Source organism: Schistocerca americana, chromosome 4 (assembly GCF_021461395.2).
Source record: "Schistocerca americana isolate TAMUIC-IGC-003095 chromosome 4, iqSchAmer2.1, whole genome shotgun sequence".
Classification (NCBI taxonomy): Eukaryota; Metazoa; Arthropoda; class Insecta; order Orthoptera; family Acrididae; genus Schistocerca; species Schistocerca americana.
The window spans coordinates 467,647,969-467,671,163 of NC_060122.1; the positions used below are offsets into that span (position 1 = coordinate 467,647,969).

Below are 23,195 nucleotides of genomic sequence, written 5' to 3' on the forward strand. Positions count from 1 at the left end.
TCACTTCCATTCTTTAGCGCCTTGTAATGCTCTGTTTGCGCAGCGTTGAATAATATATATTTTAGGCTCCATTCACGTGCCTGCTTATAGAGCCGTTCATTTCGGTACCTAAAACCGCTCCTTATCTCCCGTCCCATGTTTCTGGCGTATTATACTGTACTGTCCTCCTGCGCTAACATGAACCACTGAAAATGTGCGACCGACTATTATTGGGTAAGATGTGGGTTTCGGATCATCGTCCGGTCATCCTTACCATGGTTTTCCTGAATCTCTCCAAGTGGCTCCAAAAATGAGAATTTATTTAACAAGGCTACCGACAATATTTTCTCTCACTGTAATCCAGCAGTGACGGGACGTTTGAAATTTCTTCCAAAATTGTGCCCTTTTTACCCGTCAGTCAGTCCCAACGTTGAATAACTTGCTGACAGGAAACGAACATTTGTTCGTGACTCAAAGACTTCTCAGGCTGACTTCCTGTTGGACGAAGAGGATTCATACCACGCTACGCGCTTCAAAAAATTAGGTCACTGTTCGCGGTTTCGGGATCTCCATCGACGTTTGTGCGGCTTTTTCTCCGTAGAATGAAATACTTCCTTCCGTCAGGTCACTAACAGAGGTGAGGAAATTTGAACTATGCGTAGGCACTACAGCCTTAATGTGGCAATTGAAAAAGGAACCGGGGTGAAGCCTGGCATTTTCTCTACTTGCAGTCCGGCGATGAAACGTTCGGCACTCTTGCAGGAATCGGAAATATAACTTACGGTCTTACACATAACACTAAACAAATCTCTTATTAATTGCTTAGTTAATGTTGCGATAACCATGTGAACATGTTGTCCATATTTTACGAATATTGCATCTTCAAATCATTGGGACCTTGCGCTAGCCTAACATACAGTGTGTGTCAGGTGTGGGCCTGGGTAAACATGTTTTAACCAGTTGGATACGATGGCGAGTAGCTACTAGACAAGGGCACGGATCTCCGGATCTCGCTGCGAACTGCGCTCGACTGACATGCCTGGCTAACATCACAAGAAACTTACGAGAAGGTGTCAGTATTATTGCTCCCTTATAATACAAAATAATTCCTTTTGTTCGTACTTAGAGACTTCAATTCATCAATAGTGAAAAAGAGATGTAAGGCGTATATCAGTTTAAAAAACACACACACACACACACACACACACACACACACACACACACACACACACACTGTGGATGCGAATTAAGGAAAGATCGATTTTCTTATACTGAACTGCCCAAGTGCAGTCCATTCGATACCTGTGTGTGTTCCATGCTCCCTTTACAATTTTGTACCACCTTCCTCACAGGGAACATTAAGTGCAGTCTGCATTATCTGAGTAAGCGCACCTAAGTCACAGCTTCAGCAATACAACAATTATGAGTTCAGTAAAAAGGCGTAAAAAACTTGCAGTTTCCAACATTTACATCTCTGTTTCATGTGTAGAACAATAACACGTAAATGACGACGCATAGGATCCTTGCTTGTGGGAGAGTATCATTCCTGTGTTTTTCTAGTGCCGCATCACTCGATGTTTGGTGACTTTCAGTGCGTATCTCTGTTACAATAGCTCCTTTTTTCTTGCCAGCATCTAGCGAAGGGGAGCGTGGTAAGAGACTGGCCTCGTATTCGTGAGGACGGCGGATCAAATCTCCGCCCGGTCATCCAGAATTAGGTTTTCCGGTCTTTCGTAAATCGCTTAAGGCAAATTCCGGGATGGTTCGCAAAACAGAGCTTATCCCCCCGGGTCTAATGAAGTCGTCGTCGACGGAACGTCAATCTTTAATCTTCCTTCCTTCCTTCCTTATTGACAGCACGTGCGGCAGGGGACCCACAAGTAGCTTTTGTCGTGCGGCCCTCCCCTCAAGTAGCCCTTGCGGCTGTGGCGTCGCCCACCTTATTGATCGCGTGCAGAAAGCAGCGGGCCGCTGACACCTGTGGCGCAATAGCGCTCCTGCCTCAACTCGTGGAAAAGCTTAGCTTAATTCTAGCGAATCCACACTTCGCCTGTCGCTAGCAGACACGAATTTCTACGAAGCTGCTTTGTTGTTATCGCTGTTGTCGGAAACCCCTGTCTAAAATAATGGAACAGCAGTTTGTTTTCCTTATTCCTAAGAGAAAAAGGTGTAATTTAATTACGATTAATTCAGTTAGGAATAAAGTTTCAATAGTCAATACTAATTCGTTTCTTCACTTAGTATAAGTACAAAGCTTTCTTGCTGCTGGAGAATACAAAATGTTTGACAAAAGGAAATTGAGACGGCTTTACTGCAGGGGGAGAGCGTAAGATTTTAATGCCCCACTAACAAGGACTGTTGAGGGGATTGTCCTCGTACACGCCTGCAGTTACTTAGAGATATCCGAACTTTTAAACTCGCGCACTAGTCAAGCTCTGATCACTGGGCCCTGTCGTTATGCTTCACAGCTAGCGAAGGAAAACGCTGAATGATTGACTGTAAGCTCCACCACTTATAGATCTTAACAGTTTTGTTTGGCATAACCGCGCAGGTGGCGGGCTACTTGAGTATCTTGGTAAACCTGGTAATAGGACAGTACCTTAAGGACGTTGTTTAGGGATAATACTTCAAATCGTACATTAAGTGCAAATGCTAGTATTTCCTCTGCATGCACAGAGAGCGAACAAAAATATGGAAACGCGACAAATATGACACATTACCATGCCTAATACGGTGCAGGAAAACCGTTGGCGTTCAAAACCGCTTCCAGTCTTCTCGGAATGAATAAATACGCCATTTTTCCTGCAAATTAGTGGCAAGTTCATTTAACGATGTTGGAGCTGATTAGCGATGACGCATCCTTCTCTCCAAAGTAGACGACAAAGGCTCAACGATGTCGACATGTGGTGACGGTGGTGGTTAGGGGACATGCGACAGTTCATCCTCGTGCTCGCAAAACCAGTTCTGGACGATGAGAGTTGTGATACCGGGGCTCCTGTCGTTCCAAAACAGGCAAACTTCGAATCGTGGGATAGATCTGATCAGCTAAAACGGTCACACAACCCTTGGCAGTAACGATACCTTGCACAGTAACCGTGTGACCCATGGAATACCACGATATGGCTCTGCCTAAATCAGCACTGAACCCCAACCATATTTCACTCTTGGGAAGTAACCTCGGCCAGAAATTGGACCAAATGACATTGCTCCAGTGTTCCATAGTCCCCTTTTGACCGTCTGTCACGACCACTCAACACACACTTTCGTCCGCTTTGGGACTTACCTGATGATGTTCGTGTTTCCCTGTGTGCGGTATAAATCTTCTATATGATGCCTCTTCAAACACAGAACACTTCGTCTATCTCAGTTACGGAATCGTCCACCATTCAAGCACCAGCAATTTGCCCACGTTCGAATCCACTCAGCTCCTACGTAATGGACTCTCAACTGCACAGAACACTGTTCTGACCACAACTGACATTTGCAACGTTTAGGCCGAGCGTTTCTAGACGCTTCAGTCCGGAACCGCGCGACTGCTACGGTCACAGGTTAGAATCCTGCCTCGGGCATGGATGTGTGTGCTGTCTTTAGGTTAGTTAGGTTTAATTAGTTCTAAGTTCTAGGGGACTGATGACCTCAGATGTTAAGTCCCATAGTGCTCAGAGCCATTTGAACCATTTTGCAGCGCATTGAGGATATAGCACAGGTTCGTTGTCAAATACAAGAGCCCAACCTGCCGGGTTAGCTAGCAGTGCATTTACTCGTGAGTTTATGCACGCATTTGTCGCGGTGTTTTCATATTTTTGTCCCGCTCCTGTACTTCCACCAGTTCAACGACGTAGGCGCCTGTTCGTGCTCCAGCACGCCTGCTTATCGATGTAGCTTTAGGATCCACAGCACGCAATTAGGATATTTGCTGCATCGAGGGACTTGTAAGAAGACGTCTATCCGAATTCCGCATCTCGCCCCCTCACTTAGAAGAGTGTGTACAAATTTGGGCAGAAGAATCTTTCGACCATTTGGAGAGTTCCCGCAAGAATTTCCATCGTCGTTTTAAACTCCTTGTTTGAATGGGCTCACCCTAACATCTACATTTTATGAATATTTTGAAAAGAGTCCACACGGATTATTACATTGGGGTAAATGGTGTCGGCTGTAGTTTCGTACCAAAACTGGTAAGACTAAAGAAAGACAGGTATCAACACAGATCAAAAAAGTGCAATTGCAAAATCGTAAAATGGGGGATTACACTTGTTGTGTCTAGACAAGACAGCCTAGACACAATGAGAGGAAGCCGAAAGGCACGCGCTAAGCTAAAGCAGGATGGCGTGAGGTCTGAAACAGGATACGTAATGAATGCTATAAAGAAAAGTACGTAGCTTCTGGAATACTTAACTTTAATCCATCCTTTTGGTACATCTGGAGATTGTGGCGATACAAGTGAGACTCTTTAGATACATGCAATGTTACTAATGGCGCCTTGCTAGGTCGTAGCCATTGACTTAGCTGAAGGCTATTCTAACTATCGGCTCGGCAAAGGAGCGAGGCTTCGTCAGTATAGTCGCTAGCTACGTCGTCCGTACAACTGGGGCGAGTGCTAGTCCGTATCTCGAGACCTGCCTTGTGGTGGCGCTCGGTCTGCGATCACACAGTGGCGACACGCGGGTCCGATATGTACTAATGGACCGCGGCCGATTTAAAACTACCACCTAGCAAGTGTGGTGTCTGGCGGTGACACCACAACACTCACTGAAGTGAAGTGTTTCGTGCAAGTTTAAATGGTATAGTAGGCTTAAAAATAGCTTGCCAACAAAATTAGCTGGAAATGAAGCTCGTTATTAGGTACTTTTTCGTCATCCCTCTGTCAATTTGGCAATAAAAATGTAACAGTATTGTTTAGCTTAACATTGCTAGAGTCGTACAACATTGCTTACCGACGTGTTGCGGAGAGTGGCCGAGAGAAAACCACGGGTCTGCTGTGAGTTGCGGGGTCGGTGTGTATTGGTGTACTGGAGGAGTACGGACACTGAGCAGGTGTAAGTGGCGGCGTCGGTGTGGGCCTGTCTGTAGGTAGTCTCGCGGCGCCCTTTGTCCGCTGTAGCCGGAAGCCGCACGGCGTCGCGGCGCCTGTCTGCATTCGGGAACAGCCGGCCGGCGCTCGGCCGTTCATGAAGAAAACACACTATTTCAAAAATCCAACAAGATACGGCAATGACATTTATTTTCAAAAAATATAGGCCTACCTTTTTCTCAGAAACTATGCGAGAGATTTCTACAAATTTTCTCTATTTAATCTCTTTGCATGTAGTAAGCTTCTGTAATGAGGTTTTTTTTGAACATATCGAATAGAAGTAGGGGTCTATTGCAAAAAATTTTAATTATAATTCTGTAAGTATAATATAAAATTCATGCAAAATTCCTAGCACTTTGCCTCATATCTCAGCTCACACTCAGAATTTCAAAATTTGCTCTTGAGGCAACATCTATTTGGTTTATAGAAATAAGTGTACAAAATTTCATAATTGTAACCTTCATAGACTGTGAGAAAAAGATACACAAACTTTAAGAACGTGTTGTTTAGAAAATGCAATTTAAAGTTCAACCCAACGTTATTTTCTTTTGCCACCTCTTCAGAAGGCCCCAGATTTGTACTCAGTGCCCTCTTTAAGACTTCTCTTCTGGTTTCTTGTTTTCTGCCTTCTTTCCTTTACTAGGTCTACAACTGACTTCTCAGCCGCAGAGAGGCGCTGTAAATCTATTTTTCTCAAGATGTCTTGAGTGAAATTTCGCATCTTAAAGCCCATTTTTTCTGATACCTTCAGTCCCCCTAGGGTCCCAAAATTAAATATAAGAACTGCATCGTAAGTTCTAATTCTGACAACTGTAGCAAATGAAAATGTGGTTTTAGGGCATCGCCTCCATACGAGGCACATTTGGATTCTGAGTTTTGCTACGAACACACTTTTGTAGAAGTTCAGATTCGTCCAGACACCCTTTACGTGGGGCTGACAACACCCAGGATACAATTCGGAAGGCTTTCCTAGTGAATGTAGGGATTGTTATCCTTCTGAGACTGTAGACATTAACAACAGCTAATGTGGCACAGATGATGAATAGGCTGTTCATCTCTTGACACCATATGGAAATATGTAGCCCATACCGCACTTACCATGTGACATACACTGAATAGTTCTGTCTGATAGTTTTGCCATAACAACTTGAAGATTGTCTGTCATCTTCTTTATGAGTGCGTTTTGTCCACCAGTATCCTTTCGATCTTCCAACATTTTGCCCTTCTTGTCACTGACAAGTCAGAGATGATCCATAAAGCCAAAGAGCACATATCACGGCCTTCTAGATATATCCGCAAGCTTGCTTGCAAGTAATCAACAGAATCGTTGTTCACTGAGTTAACATTGAAGTGTTGCTTCAAAAAATGGGCTTGGCAGGTAGGTCGCGTCACACATTTTGTTATGCACTTCGGATGCGATTTCATTGGGAACTTATTGTTCATGAGTGCTACTAATAAGTAAAAATAATTTGAAAATTGACATTTTCGCTCAATTTCACGACTCTTTCCATGGCCATAAACCTCATATCTCTTGAACTATGAGTCGTAATATGATGTAATTTGGAGGTCCATTCAGTAGTATATGTGGAAACTGTTTGCAAACTGTGTTGCGGGTAATATGTCATACTTTGAGACTCAGGCTTCGTCTCGAAAATATTAATTGAAAACAAATAATCTGCAAGAGACACATCCTGTTGGACTGTGTACTACACTTTTATAGTACAGGCATGCGTAGATATACTGGCGGCACAGTTAATTTACTGATTCGACGAATCACTTACCGCAGAACAATGTACTTACATGTTGGATTCTGCTGTGAAACAACACATCACAGCGTGCAGGATAGAACATCGCGGATGAATATCGCGAACGTTTTCAGAAAACTGCTCACGTAATTTGCTGCCACATAAATCACCCTGAGCTCCTTTTCAAACATTAGAGCGCTGAAATGCAAGAGCGTATATAGTATGGTAGCGTGTTCAAACAGTATGGATTCAGCGTTAGCATAATTTTAAATTTAAGAGTATAGCGCAGTGGATTAGCGATTCGTGATGCCTTGATTATCTCACTCCATATCGAAGTCCGAGTATTCTGTCGCAGATTCCAATTTTTTTTTTAATCATTTATTCTGTGTTTTGACACAATGTTAACTGGTCATACGACTCGGGATTCGACGAGAAATGCGGAGCCTTCTACATTTGAACGCGTCTCAGGTTTCTCTCACGTAACATGCAACAGTTTTGTGCAGTGGTTAGAGCAGCATGAAGTGGATAGACACGTGCGAATAACTGTAACAGGCAGGAGACCGGCTGGCAACAGGTATCGCTCCTAATATACTCGCACTTTTTCCCCTATAGCGCTCCCTAAGATTGGCAAGAACAACATGTTTCATGCCTTCCTTTACGGTAAAACAATACCTAAGTGCAGAACACAGTGGCAGTGTTAAACGCAGCGACGTTCCGTTTTGCGAGAATAGATTTTTATGTTGCAATGTAAACGATTACGCAAAACTGTTAGTTCAAGACTATTTCAGTTTTGGATAAGTGAAGTATTTAAGATGTGTGTGTCATTTATGCTGTTCTCAAGTGTTCCTCGCGAAGTGTGAGACAAGAGTCTCATTTCCATTAGTAAAACTCGTCTCGTCTCTCATCTATCAGCACTCCTTTCGGAAGCACCGGATTAAATGTTTGCAAACTGTTCCTTTGTCTAATGGCTGTTAAGGATTGCGATATGATCAGCGATACTGCACAACCCTGTTCCTGAAGAATGTGACAAATCTGTCAGTGTACAGTGGCACTTGCCCACTCCCAAACAAAATCTTTAGTTTAAAAGCTACCTTAATCGCAAAAAAGTTTATTTCACACAATAAATATCACTGGAATAGCAGACGCACGCTAGCAGAACGGGCTTTTTCTTTGTAACGAGCCACTTTGATGAATCACGTTTGCAGAATGTTTCATTTACGCAAAGCCTTAATGCAAGTCACACCAAGTGCTAAGAAGGTTTGAGTTATTTGCGCGTTATAAAACCAATTACCACACAGGCAGTTTATTTTTCTGAAGTGATAAAAAGTTTTCCTCAACCTCGGCATCAAAACGCAATGCTGCACGTTGCCGCAGTGGTATGAAATGATACAGATTTGTAATTCAATCAGAAATCAAATGTACCGGCAGCTACTTCTTTGTACGTTATTTCGTATCAGAAGCATTTCCACGCTATCCAAACCGAAAGAACTATTGTCATGATTTACATCGAAATCTTGTAGGGCCTTCAAGAGATTAGTGCCCACCAACTACTATCTCGAAGTGTAGTTGGCATAACATCGCGATGCATAATGTGACCTAGAGTCGAGTGACATTATTGATGCAAAGTGCCTGCAATCAAAAGAAACTGCTAACTCCATGGTTATATCCACCAAATGCGTTAGAAATTTTGTTCCAGATCTTGTTTTATCCGGAACATATACTGATTATTTTCGACTGGTGAGCAGTTGTAGTAGTCAGAAAGAGTGACTGTACTCACAGGATATCTTGTTTGTTCCTCTTTTGATCTGCAGAATTACAGTGATGTACATTGATCAAGGTGAGTAGTAGTTTTCTATTTCTTACAACACTAATAACAGCGATGGAAACGTCATTTGGCCAGAAGACGCGCTAAAACGACGAACTTCAAGTTGCGGAGAAGCAGATTTGCTCTTTTGACTGGGAAAGAGAATACAAAACACCCCATAAGTTTTATGACGATTTATTTTTCTCTAGAACGATCCCATTGACGACCACTTAATTAAAACTGCAGTTTCGTCGGCCCGAAGAATAGCTAAGCAAACCGATCGAAGCTCGACTCTCTGTTTTGTAGTTATTTAGTTTTCCCGTATGGCGCAGCCTAACTCTCAACAGGATCTTAATCAAGCTGCCGAAGGCTAATATACCGTTACCGTACGGAGGGGTAAAATTAGAAAGTGCGCCTTCCTCAGTACGTAAGTCTGTCAGCACAGAAGACGAGCGCTATGGTAATAAATCCTACATCGGATTCTATTTCGGACATGAACTTTGCAAGCATATGATGACCTCCCTTTGGTAACGATAAGACACTGTTCAGCGCGTGACATTTTGTAGAGCACACGGGGAAGTAACTTATCCATTTGAGAATTCAACAAGGAGAAAACCGTTTATCTGACGGCCGCTCAAAGTCTTTAAATCTGTGTAGTCACAGACTCACTAGTCTGTAGCATTTTCTCCTTGTACAGAAAGAATCTCGTTTCTTTCTTATGTTTTCCCTCTAAACTTACTGAGCATCTGTTGATTACTCAGTAATGGCCCAAATGACTAAGTGGTTGTGACGCGTCTTCGAATCCTTTCGATCTCTTTACACACGTCCTGCAAGGTTCGTACACGAGCTATAATATACGTCGTCGAGAAGGACCACATGATATCATTACACACAACAGACGAGGTGCCGTATTACTTCGTGTACTACACAATGTTTCTCGTAGACAAGTAATCATGCCCTTTAATTAGGCAAAGACACTGCGCAGGGGCGACGAAAACGTTTCACAGAATTCGACGACGCGATCACTACTTCGTTTCCTTTGTTCTGTGCTGTGTGAGTTGTCTTCGCAAGAAACTTTTGCTTTAGGTGAGGCGGATGCGAGGAAAGGCATGAGGTCGCGCGGCTGTGGAACTTCACCGGTCGGAGGCCGTTCCAGGCGAGCGCGCGCCAGTCCCCGCCTTCCACTCCGCCGTCTGTTTACACTTTCCCGCCCGAGCTGTTGTCCGGTCGGGCGGGGCAGGACGCTATTGGGGGGAGGCGTGACACTGCCAGCCAATTGGCGCGCCGTGGGCTCCGCCCTGGCCTCCATTGGCCGCCGCTGTTGCGTAGCCACGCCTCCCGCTGTCCCACCCGGCCGCGGGTCCAGGGAACAATGGGCTGGACACGAGGTGGGCGCAGTCGGCCGCCCGTGTGCCATTAATCTGGTCACTGATGCGGCCAGTTTTAATTAACATCGCTCGGCCACTAACGAGCAACTGGCACACAATGAGCGGTCGCATTGAGCCGATACGTTGAAACTGTGCTCTCTCCAAATAGGGTCACTCATTAGCGGGTAAGCTTGCCTCTGCTGATTAGATAATTGCGACAATGGTCACAACGAAGTTGTATCGGATTACGCTACACGCGTGCTAAACTAGGGTCTGTAATTTCGTTTGCCCATTTCACTGCACGACGCTTAGTCCGTGTACGTTGTCGTCATATTATCCGATATACACACATTTTCGTTGCCATAGGCTGTAACTGTCACACTAATTCGAGTTAACGTAACTGTAATTGAATAAATGTGGATGTGGAGCCACAACATACTTCTCTTCTTAGTTTGCACAGTTGGTTTTATGATCTCGATGATACTTTAAAAATACTGCGTTCGGAAAAAAAGAATGTCTGTTGTCAGCGAAGCTATAGCTAATTCTCCTGCCTGCAAAGATGTATGTCGCATGTTCACAAACTGACACATCCTACAATGTTATTACATACACTAGCTGAATTTTCGCTTGCGTGTAGGCAGCTGTATGTTGCGAAGGTGAAGGAGGACTCTAACGAGCCCCACGTCGTTTTGAGCGGTAGGCCTCTGATTAAATTTATATCATTGCTTTATTATGTCACCCAGCGTCGAAAGTTCGCGGAGGATATTAGCTCATGGAAGGTCTCTGGCAGTCAGAAGCTTGCCAATATACTAATTTTAGCTTTCACCAGGTCGACTTTCTGATTCTCCGACAGAAGAGATGAGCGTCTGATAAATCACCCGTTTTCTTTTTCGTAAATCACTTGTCTTGCTTTTTACAGCACACTGATCCACAAGTCTCATACGTCAACTGTACAGGTGAACTGACTGTCATTCGGGTGTCTTATCACACAATTTACCACGGTATTTCGAAATTTGCCACGGCTTTAGCCCATTCTTCGTTTATATGGTAACCTCTTCGAGTCACTACGCATTCTAGCGAACTTCAAACTCTCAGCCCATCTGCTTGTTGGTCTTAGTACACCATAAATACCGTTCGGGGCAGTGCACGACCTTGGAAGCCACACGAGACATTTACAAGCTCAAGAAATTACCTGCGCCGCTTGTCGACATACGCACGCCACATCATATAAGCATTTAAGGATAATACTAATGAGCGATATGAAATAAAACGATCATGCAGAATTCAAAGCCATTATTGGTGAAAGCAAATGGAAGACCAAATTTGTTGGAAGGGTTCTGGGAAAATACGACTGATCTGTAATAGAGATCGCATACGAGACGCTGGTGTGACGAGTTGTGGAGTTCTGTTCCAGTGTTGGTGTCCTCATCAAGTAGGCACGACAACAGACATCAAAAGATCACAGAGACCGCTACTAGGACTGTCATACGTTGGTAGGGTCCATACGAATGTGTAACAGAAAAGCTGAGGAACTTAAAACGTGGATTCTTGAAAGCAAGGCAAAGTAGTTCTCGCAAAACCCAGTAAATTTACAGGACATTTATTCAAATGTGCGACCGCTATGCTGCTACGAGCATATGTCTTGCGTAGGGATCCTCAGTATACACTACACGATTAAAAGTATCTGGACATTAATATGGGGTGTGTCCAGCCTTCAACTTTATGGCGGCTTGAACTCAGCCAAGGACACTTTCAGTGAGATATCTGAATGTTTGTGGAGAAGTGACAGCCCATTCTTCATCACGAATGAGACCGGGTAATGCAGTGGTTTTGGACGCTGGGGTTCGGAGAGAAATCGACGTTCCAACTCATCCCAAACGTAGTGGGTTCAGCGCGTGATTCTGGGCAGGCCAGTCCATTAAAGGAATGTTATTATCCACAAACAAGTGTCTCACAGACGATGCTTCATGACAGGGTGCATTATCATGCTGATAACAATCATAGACTCCGAATAGTTCCTCTACTGACCGCAGTACGTAATGCTGTAAAATGGTGATCATATTCCTCCGCGTTTAGCGTGCACTATGAGAGGACAAAATATACCATTACATCACATCCTTCGTACTTCTCCACTAGTACTACACATGATGGAAGGTGAAGTTTTCGAAGCACTCTCCAAACCCAAACCCCTCCATCGGACTGCTGCAGGGTATAGCGTCATTCATCACTCCAAGTACCTCTTTCCAGTCATTCACTGTCCAGCGGCGTCCCTCACATCAAGCGTCGTTTAGCATAGACTATAGAACTGTGTGGCTGTAGAGGGGCTGACCTGCCATTCTTTTTAACTGCCTTCAGGTAGTCATTCGGCTCGGTGGGACTTTTACGAGTGATTGCTTTCGCCGATTTGATGCGATTTTTTACAACCACGTTTCGCAATGCTAAGCGGTCCTTCTCCGTCAGTAGATGAGGTCTGCCTGGTGTTGGTTTAACTGTGGCTGGTTACATTTCACACCATATCAACAACAGTCTACTTGGACGGTTTTAGAAGGGTTGAGATGTCCCTGACGGGTTTGTTACTCAAGTCCACGTTCGAAAACACTTCTCTCTCTTCTGACCGACTCATTCTGCTGTTCCTGCTGCTCTGCTGACAACACAGTACTCCGCGCCATCCTTTTATCCTGGCGTCCGCCTCCAGTGACATCTAATACTCAGTTCCAAATTACATAGGTGTGTCCGGTTACTTTGATCAGACAGTGTAAGAGAGGAGAGAGTAGGGCGCGTACAGAGACGGCATTTTTTCCCCTTGATCATCACGCGAATAGAGCAAATAAGAAAATCGATAATAATGGTACTCCGTGCCATGCACCGACGGTAGTTTGCGGAGTACGTAGACGTACAGTCCTTCGGTATGACCTCGATGCTGTCGCACAGTTCTCTGTCGCCAGCCAGAATGCCATTCCCCTTGGTTGAATTAGAGACCTCTCTGCAGCGTCCTACAGCAAAATTCTGAAGGTATTATCCGTCGAAGGTCCCGTGATGATGCTGAAAAGGTGAAGATTATTCGTCGACACAGACATTTGCCACCGGTCTATGCCTCATTCTTGTCACGTGAGGAACTACTGACATAAGGTGTGAGGAGCACAGTGGGCGCATTGTGAGCAGTTGCACATTGCTGTCAGACTTTGGCACTGATAAAGTCACTCCCTCACAGTTTTTGGCTCAAGTGCGGAGACCAACCTGGCTCTCTTGTTACAGCATCCAGTACGGAGTATACCTTCTTGTTGTCCCCATGTAACAGCTTCCCGGCCGAACGCAATGAATAACGAAATTTCTGCAACTGTCTTCACAGCGGAAGCTCAAAAGCAAACGTCATTTCGACAGTTCCATTCTGTAACGAGGTGTTTTATGTGGTGCACTGTATGTCTGGCCCTCGGCTTTCCGCGTTTGCAGTAAGACACGCGCGTTACAGAGCAGTATTACGCGGCGTCGGTGTTACGAAACGCGCAATTAATGGTGGCAGGCAGAGCGAGGAGGCAGCCAGGAGAAAGCCACGTGTGGGCGCGCGCCTCGCTGCCCATATGGAACGCCGAGCGACCACCGAACTTGGACGCACCGAGGCAGTGTTTCCCAGTTTGCGAAATATACGTTGTATGTACTCAGAATTCTTTAATTTCGGATTAATCTTTACCACGTTTGAAGCAGACAGTACAAGGATGTTAGGAAGTAATACGTTCTCGTTGGCTAAAGGATAAATAGTGCATGCCTTTTTAAACGCTTTGAAACTTGTAAATATCTTCTGGCACACGAGTACATAACATCTGGAATTTCTTTCCGTAGGATTAGACGCTTAAAAATTGTGTGGGGTGGTGAGAACAAGCATGGAGTGGAAATACCTATGGAGTAAGCACTCGGATACGCAGAATAGGATTTGTGTCGACAGCCTACGTTGTCACCCACGTCACGTGACTTTGTGACCTGTGAAAAATAAGTGTTCCTTCTTTCAAGTATTTCGATGTTCACCTCTAGCACTGAAGGTGATTTTAAAGTTTCGTGTGAACAATACTGCTATACCAAAAGTCATGTGCCATTTCTCGTTTGAAGTTGGCGACACCGCAGTACGCTGCCACTCCATGCTCCTACTCTGTAGGCACAACGGAAAAAAGTACAAATATTGCAGTTTTCTGTTCGTTGTTTATTGATTTAGAATCTCATTGTTGCCGGCCGGGGTGGCCGAGCGGTTCTAGGCGCTACAGTCTGGAACCGCGCGACCGCTACGGTCGCAGGTTCGAATCCTGCCCCGGGCATGGATGTGTGTGATGTCATTAGGTTAGTTAGGTTTAAGTAGTTCTAAGTTCTAGGGGACTGATGACCTTAGAAGTTTAAGTCCCATAGTGCTCAGAGCCATTTTGAATCTCATTGTTATAGTTAAGAATATGCAGGTGTGTGTAGTCATTCAGTACCACCCTTTTTAAACATTATTTTTTTAAATGTAGCTTTATCGATATGCCAGAACACCCAGCGACAAAACGTGATGAACTTACATTTTATGTAGGTTTATTTTTTCCATGAGTTTTTCTTGTATTAGTAATTCATGTCCGAACTTTTCCCAAGTGTTGAAATCAACCTTTTTAACGTTGCGAAGGCCATTGTAGTAAACAATGTTTACAAGATGTTTTCAACATGGACAATGGAGCGCAAGGAACTTATTAAACTAATTGGACGTCTTATAACCGATTGTCCGTATATGAACGATAATGTTTCCGTGAAGTGAGCAGTGGCGAGGTTCTGATAGTTATTTGTTTGCCGCAGGTCAACGCGCCCAGATTAGAAGTGCAAGCAGTGGACACGGATTATTTACATGACGGTAATTGTGAAGACTTGGCGCGCGTAAGCTGCCATAGGTCTTAGCACTTTACATCACCGACTTAGGCCTACTCTTTACGGAACACCACATTGTCTTTTACCTTGTGCTTACAACGCCATTATTTTGCACTAAAAGTTCAGGGCCATATTCTTGAAGGTAACGCGTCTATTATTCTCGTGAGTTTCCTACAGCTGGTTACTCTCAGTTGCAAAATTCAGGGAGCTTCTCACTTGTAAGCGAAATTTTTCTGCAACAGCAAAAGTTTCCAAGCTGCTGATGCCATGCGGGCGATATCTTATTTGTAACATACACTCATCGATTGGTACATTACTCTTTACATAGTGTCTATGTTTTGGCTTTTTATCAAAGAAAGCCTGATTGAGAGTAAACTCAGCATTTTAACAATCCAAATGAGACTAGTAAAATATTTAATATTTGGATAATTGTAAAATAAATTTACTTGTCTCAAAACATTGCAAATTATGCAAAAGTATATAGTTAGGTGTTTGCGAGAAATGAGTGTTTTATTACAAGTTCCATAACTACGGCAAGAGTCTGAAAATTGTTGGTGTGCAATCTTATTGTGGAAATCCTCGTTTTGTATCACTAATATGTTTTCACTGTTACATATGGCAATAGTTGGATTTTACTAGACTGCATCGTTCTCCCAGAGTATATGATTTGACCTGTCTAGCACTAGGTGTTAGCTGTCTAGATAGGATTGGGCGCGGTAGGGGCGTCGAAATCGCGAGAGATCAGCTGCTTAATCAGGGTATAATTTTAGGCGGACTTTCACACCCGTTGAACAAAATGCCATCACAGTTTCTTCTTTCCGTCTTACATACCCAATCGCCTTACAATTCCAAAACATACCCCATTGATGGAACAAGATACTTTGGCAGTGAAGCCTGACAGGGTACTTTCCGTCTCCAAGAAGCAGTAGGATTAAGTAGATGGAATGCAAAAGATAGAAAATCTTGGGCAGTCAGCGTTACATGCTTTATCTCGGAATAGTCCCTTTGTAGTTTGAAGTACAAATGGCAGACAGGAAATTCAGTTATCTGGTTTAATAAAGAAAGAAGCATTTAAAGTAAAATTTGTACGTTTGTTTTCTGAGTGTGTCTCATCGGGCATTGTTAGCATTTCGAGATTGACGAGGGCTTTTGGTTGTCCAGAGTGGAAGGGTTATATGGTTCCAAGAAACTCACCTGTGAGAGCGTTCAGTAAAATCATTACGAAGGACATCTGATTTCACAGAAGGATGTAAAAATATATTACCGTGCTGGCGTAGGTCACACGAGAATCACACAGAGTAGGAATATCTATGGAATGAGCATTGAGATGAGCAGATAAATATTTTTATTTTCAACCTACATTGCCCTGTATGTCACGTGGTGACTTGGTATTTCCCCATGAAATTTACTGTTGCTTCTATCACGTATTGCTATTTACATCGGTAGCAGCAACAATTATCAACCATTGCTGTTACTAATAAATAAATGCGTAAAAATAGGATACTTACAATACTGAAGTTGGCTTTAGAGCAAACTGTAAACAGAGTGTGACGATTTCGTTCTAATATCGGCGACAAGCGTAATTCTGTGTGTTCACTCCTATTGTATAACGAATCATAACGATAGAATTTGAAGAGCATGACACCAACAAAAACCTATCTAGAGGTACACTCCACATGTAACGTCTGCAACTTATGTGCAGTCGTTTGTCTTCTCGTAGCACGCGTGAACGAACTGGCAAACAACAACGATACGAGGTACAATTCGCCTTGTGTGCGTTAATGGTAAACGACAATGGCATCGCTGAGGAAAGCGTTCGTTTACATTTGGGGGGGGGGGGGGGAATGTAGCGACGTTACTGGTGGGATGACAAGCTGGACGCAAGTGCCGTTGTGCTAAACGCTGGTGTTGTGTTGTGTGCAGGCGGGTACAGCCACCTGAGGTCGCCGGCGGTGCCGCCGCGCGACGCCGACTGCGGCCGCGACGAACCGACGCCGCCACCCGCCTTCATACACCTCCGCCCGCCCGCCGGATACCACATCAAAGACGGTGAGTGCTGCGGCCGCCACCTACACCTCATTACTGCTCGCTCCCGCTTCCCATTACCTCCCCCTCGTCTTCCTGAAATCGAGAAACCGTTGGCGGTTCTGGTCATACCACCGCAGTCTGAGACCTTGACCGCTCAGCCTGGGACAGTGACAATATCTTATACGACAAGCTAAACGATATTGATCTGAAAAGTTTTGAACGTAGCTCGTAACACGCGGTGTTATTTTACGTCAGTTCGATACGTCAGTTGCAACAAAACTGGACTAAATGGTCCTTCCAAAACGGGCAGAACTGGTTAAACAGATAGAAATCAACGATAGCTGGCAACGTATCACCATGCCTGTGTACTTAATTCTTGCTAGTGGCTGAAAACTTTTATGGTATAAACCGATGATGGCAACGAGTGATTTTTATATCACGAATATGGATAGAAACGGCCGTGACGTTTTCCAACACGTATCACTATTAGGCACTACTATGAAACGGTTAGGTCCTGCACGTAATTACGAAGTTCATACTTTTAGTGTCATGTTGTGAATGCTGGGAAATATTGACAGTGTACTTAGAAGTATTTAATAACATTTTGTTGTTTGTGGAATAAACCTCTGCTGTTGCAGGCCTGGTTCAGGAATCATATACCTGGTAGAATCATATTACTTGGCAAGACTTATGTCTACATATTTTATATCCGTTTGACTCGTTCTCTGCCAATCTGTGTCTTAATGTTCTCAACTCCTTTTGCATCTATTAGTCTTGTAGTTTAACTGCAAGTATTGACACAGTCTCCTTGCCATCTCTGTGTTTCTACAGAAATGTTATCAACAGCACCACTGCTCGTTTCCATAACTCTTGTAAAATGTATGACGAAGCAGTGTATGAAATGCCAAGGGACTATTGAATATCTGTAGAATAGTACGCCCTAAGCATTTAAATTAAAGCGGTCATTTAATATTATCTCATTCTGTTTAGAAGTTAAAACGTTTAATAACATGTTTAATCGTTCGATAAGTAACTAAAAATCACCGTCTGGAGCTCAGAATATCGTATTACTAAGAACTTCCCCATGAATTTCTACTTTGCAGATCAGCTTCAATGTGGTAATAACTGTAATATCTAAGGGTATCAGTGCTTTCAGATTAGGATTTGTTCGTAATATAAGTGACAGCACTGCATTCAAGTTCACTTTTCAGAGTGGCCAGTCCTCCCTAAGTAATTATAAATTCCGACGAAAAGACCTTACTCCGCTTGCACATAGCGAAACGAAACAAAACTACACAATCACGCTCAATGACCAGACAAATGACTCGCAGCCATATTGCCACACATAGATGATTCGTCACATGCGATTCATCACACTTTACGAGAATTCCGAACGATCAACAGTCGATCGCTGCAGCCGGCTGTTTTTCCACATACATGCAATTTGCCCACGTACTGCAATCTATGGGCAGATCGCGATCAAGATTGAACTATTACTGCGATCTGTCACTCTCGTATGGGGCCTGTTAGAGTAGCCTACAGTAGTATCTTCGTCATAGACTTATCCTTTCGTTCTGGAATTTTAAACGGTTACTAGGAGAGCTCATGCAGAGATTTGAACGTAAGAGGGACGCACCTTTGAGTTCGTGAGGCTTTCTCAGGTGGCTTACACGAAAAACCAGGCTTGCAAAAGAAGTGTGAATGTCGAACTGAGTTGGCCAGCACGGCGTTCTGCACGGACCGTGACGAGTGTCCCCGTTTGCGCAGGCGGCGCATTCGGTCCTCTGGAGCCGACGCTGGGGCAGGCGCAGGCGGCGGCGCTGGGCAGCGCCGACGACGGGTTCGGCGCCCCGCAGCAGCCCCCGCCCCCGCAGGCGTCGCAGCAGCCGCCCCCCTCGTCGCAGCCGCCCCCGCAGGGCCAGCAGCCGCCGTCCGGTCCCGCGCACTTCGATCACGACCAGGACTACCACTCGCTGGACGCCCACCAACCACCGCCCTACCTCGAGTCTTCCCCGGAGTTCTACTCTGCTGCGCCTCCGCTCTTCGACAAGTACCAGCAGTACGTCAAGAACTTCAGCCGCGGTGAGTAACGTCGTAGCACTTCTTTATCTAACTGCCTCGCAACGTGCTGCGTATCAAACAATTTTCCTCTCCGAGGAGGAACGCTGCTATGACCCCTGTAGTCTGTTTCTGTAGATGAACGTTACTCATATGGGAAACAGCACACTTCCTCTCGAGTAGTGAATAACAGTGCTTGGCTTGACACTCGCAACTAGCATCTTCAACTTTTTCACTCTCCTCTCATTTTGTGTCCTTTGCACTCTCTTTAAATCGCAGAAATGTAACAATTTGCTGGTTAAAGCAGTTTCTGGGTTCGAGCTGAGACAGACGGCAGATTGTTAGGTAGTTTTACACGCACTGGGTGAAATGTCTCCTACCCTTAAAAGTCCAGCTCTTCTCTTTTATTCGTTGAAATAACTACCATTCCAAGTAAATATCTCCCGTGAGTCTGACTACAACATCACTGATGCAACAACATAAATTCACGATTATCAGCTGTTTCCGTTGCAGTTAAATCACCTATTAATTTAGTATTTGATTGTACAAATTGCTTAAATTATACGTAAGGCGTGATTCCCTGTCGTAGCTAGGCTAGTTCCGTGCATCTCTCCGTGTTAGCGTATTTGTGCAAGTCTTTTCATATCATTTTACACTAACTCCTGGACATTCCATACATTTGAACCTCCTTATTATATTTGATGTATGGCCTTCCTGTACAATCACCCACTAGCCAGTCACCAAATTATTCTCTGATGTCTCAGGATTTGTCCTACTAATCGATCCATCGTAGTTGAGCCGCAAATTTCTTTTCTCCCCAGTCTCATTCAGTATCCTTTCATTAGTTATTCAATCGACCACCCAATCTTCAGTATTCTTCTGTAGCACCATATTGGAAATGCTTTTCCTTATTGTTTGTAACGTTCATTGTTCACACTTCACTGCCATATAAAGCTACGCTCCAGTTGAATGCTTCCAGAGAACACTTACTTGTATCCGACTTCATCGGACTACTACTTTCCAGAAAATCCTTTCTTGCTTTTGCCAGTCAGCATTTTATATTCTCTTTACCTTTTGCATCGTTCATCATTTTGTTGTCCAAATAGGAAAACATTTCTATTGGATTTCGTGTTTGCTTTTGCCGTTATCCCGCATTGTGCGCAGGGTCGGCAGGGTTAAGAACGGAGTTGGCATGGTTAATTTTAAGGGGTGGCCGGATGCCCTTCCTGCCGCCACCCCATAGCCCCCGGGACGGAAGTAGTGTACCCCAGCTGTCTGCGTCTAGTGTAAATCGTGAAATAGTGTGAAAGTTTCAAATGTCTGTGAGTCGTGTAACTGAGGCGGGACGTGGGGACCAGCCCGGTATTCACCTAGTAGGATGTGGAAAACCGCCTGAAAACCACATCCAGGCTGGCCGGCACACCGGCCCTCGTCGTTAATCCGCCGGGCGGATTCGATCAGAGGCCGGCGCGCCACCCGAGTCCAGGAAGCAGCGCGTTAGCGCTCTCGGCTACCCTGGCGGGTCCTATTGCATTTCGTGTCTCATGTGTTAATAATTTCCCTCCATATATATTTTAATCCGACTACCTTCCATTACCTGTGATTTACTTATGTTGGTGTTCATCTTCTAACTTCTTTTCATGACACTATCTATTCCGCTCAGCTGGTATTCCAAATCCTTTGCCATCTCTGACAGAATTACTGTGTCATCAGAAAACAACGCAATCTTTTATTCGTTCTGTCTATACTTGACTAATGCTTCCCTTGTCGCGTCCTCCTTCTCTTATAACTGCACTCCATCATCCATAATAACCAGAGACTCTCGAAGGGTGTGTTCCAGTCAACGTTATCAAAAGATATGACCCGTAATCGTAGAGTGTGTGGCGCGACAGAGGCTTCATCTCGACTTCCCTCGTCGGTTGCAGCTCGCTACGGCGGCCACCACGACGGGTATGCCGACGCGTACGGGTCGCCGTACGACGCGTTCCAGACGGTGCCGACGAGCGGCGACCACTGGGGCGGCGGGGGAGGCCCCGGCGGCGAGCACGCCGCCTTCCTGCAGCACGCGCACGCGCACGCGCACCACGCGGCCGCGGCGCGCGGGCCGCAGGACCTGGCGCACAGCGCGCCCGACACCAAGCCCGTGCTGCAGCCCTCCATGCTCGCCGGATACTCAGGTCAGTGTCCAGCGCTCACACCATGCCTTCTACGAGGTGTGATCGAAAAGTAACGGCAATTTCTTAATTTCGCGGGCTTTACACATCTCATTTCCAAGATCTTTTATCTCGTTGGTGCACGTGTCCCCGATGTGTGTGTCTGTAATTTCAGCTGTTTTGAATATTTACTTTATTGTTGTCAGTTATATGCGTTTTTGAGTGCTCGCCGAATTTTTAATTTGGAAAAAGATGGATCAGAGAAGTTGCATTAAATTTTGCGCGAAAAATGGAATTAAGTGCAGCACCGCAACCAGAATGTTGACTGTGGCTTTTGGCGAACCTATTACGAGTAAGGCAAGAGTTTACGAGGGTTATTAAACGTTTCAAAGGGGTCGAGAAGACATTCAAGACGACTACGATGTCCTGGATGTCCTATCACAATTATTGGCGACAGCGTGGAAGAAGTAAAGAAAATGGTTCTGGAAAATAGCCAAATCACCACCAGAGGGGTTGCTGATTTTTATTTAATCGTGTCAGAAGCATCGTACATAAAATCAGAATAATTGACACATACATATCAAGTATATAACAAATACAAAAAGAGTATAAAAGTATACAGATATATAAGTGGGGTCAAGTAGTTTTTTATTTTATGAAGTCTTGGACCAGAATCTGGCCACGTCCAACGCTTCTGGGGTGGCATTCGTCAAATCCTTCATGGTGCAGGTGCTTGGGCGCAGCACACACTGCGTGAGGTGGTTGGTGGTTTGAGTGTGTCACACAGCGTCGGTTCATTTGAGAGGCCCCATTTGCGAATATTCTCTTGGGATCGTGAGACACCAGAGCGCAGCTTATTAAGAGATTTCCATGTCGTCCATCCTTCCATACGGCCGGGAAGAAGTTCTTCGTTTGGGACTGACCATTCCCCGAGGTGCGTGTTTTCTTCTCGCCTTGTTGCCAGCCTCACTTGCTGCGGTGTCCCGACGATGTTTTCTGCTGTGTGCAGGAAGCCTTTTCTAGATTTTAGTCGACGGCAGGCTGGCTGGTGTTTGTAGAGCAGGTGGGCTGGTGAGGTCAACGCCTTTGTCTTTTCCTTCCTGGCCACTACTTTCTTTCTAATATCTGGTGGGGCCACGCCTGCCAGGCAGTAAAATTTATGTCAAGGTTGGGGTCGCTGATGATGTCAGCATATCCCTTCGCTCGATTTTTTTTTTATGTTTTGGGTACTGAACACGTAGCAGCAAAGTATGTTCCGAAATTGTTGCATTTCGATCACACGAGACGTCACATAGACACCGCGTGAAAATTGCCAAATGAAGTCCACGACGACCCAGAACTCGTAAAGAAGATTATAACAGGTGACAAAACGTGGGTATACGCGTATGATGCTGAAACTGAGGCCCAAATGTCCCGATGGAAACTGGCTGAAGAGCTGAGACTGAAAAAAAGTCGACTGGTCTGAGTGCAAGTGAAGGTGCTTCTCAATGTTTTCTTTGGTAACTTCTTACTGATCCCGAGGCCGAATAGAACCTCGAAAGAATGTCGTTTTGTTACTGTTGGTGAGGTAAAAACAGAATCGTGGGAGGAGCTGAACACCGTAACAAAAAGTTGAGCTCTAGAAGTGCTTCCGAGATTGTAAAGAAAACTGGCACGAGTGTATTATATCTGAGGGGGATTACTTTGAAGGGCACAAAGGGATGTTGATTAATAAATAAAGATTCTTTAAGGGAAATGAAAATTCCTGTTACTTTTTGTTCACACCTTGTATACATAAATGATCTTCCGCTTACAAATTTTGCCTCTTTTCGAGGGAATATGAGAACAGGTATAGAAAGTAGTACCAGCACGCTTAATGAGAAAAAAGACAGGTAATGACATACCTAAATCATTAACAGATGGTTAAAGGCAAACGTATTACTGTTATATTTCGACAAGACTCGGTACGCACAACCCAGTACTTGTCATTGAACTTAAAAAATTTAAAAAAAGTCTACTTAAAACATGAAATGCAAGAAGTATGTAAATAATGTTTTTGGAGTTACATGTAGATCAAAACTTTAACAGGAAAACCCACTGCCTAGAATTCATAGAGATGTAGTTCAACTACAT

At 44.5% G+C, this 23,195-nt stretch overlaps 1 protein-coding gene across 3 annotated transcripts in view; it reads left to right on the forward strand.

The window, feature by feature from the left end:
• The window catches only part of LOC124613864 (ETS-like protein pointed), an 816,307-nt gene that overhangs the window by 787,118 nt on the left and 5,994 nt on the right, over positions 1-23,195 (forward strand). For all 3 annotated transcript variants that reach the window (XM_047142590.1, XM_047142591.1, XM_047142592.1), the window contains 3 exons: positions 16,768-16,893; positions 18,640-18,954; positions 20,856-21,107. In XM_047142590.1, coding sequence (XP_046998546.1) covers positions 16,768-16,893; positions 18,640-18,954; positions 20,856-21,107 — 693 coding nt within the window. The remainder of the gene's footprint in view (positions 1-16,767; positions 16,894-18,639; positions 18,955-20,855; positions 21,108-23,195) is intronic.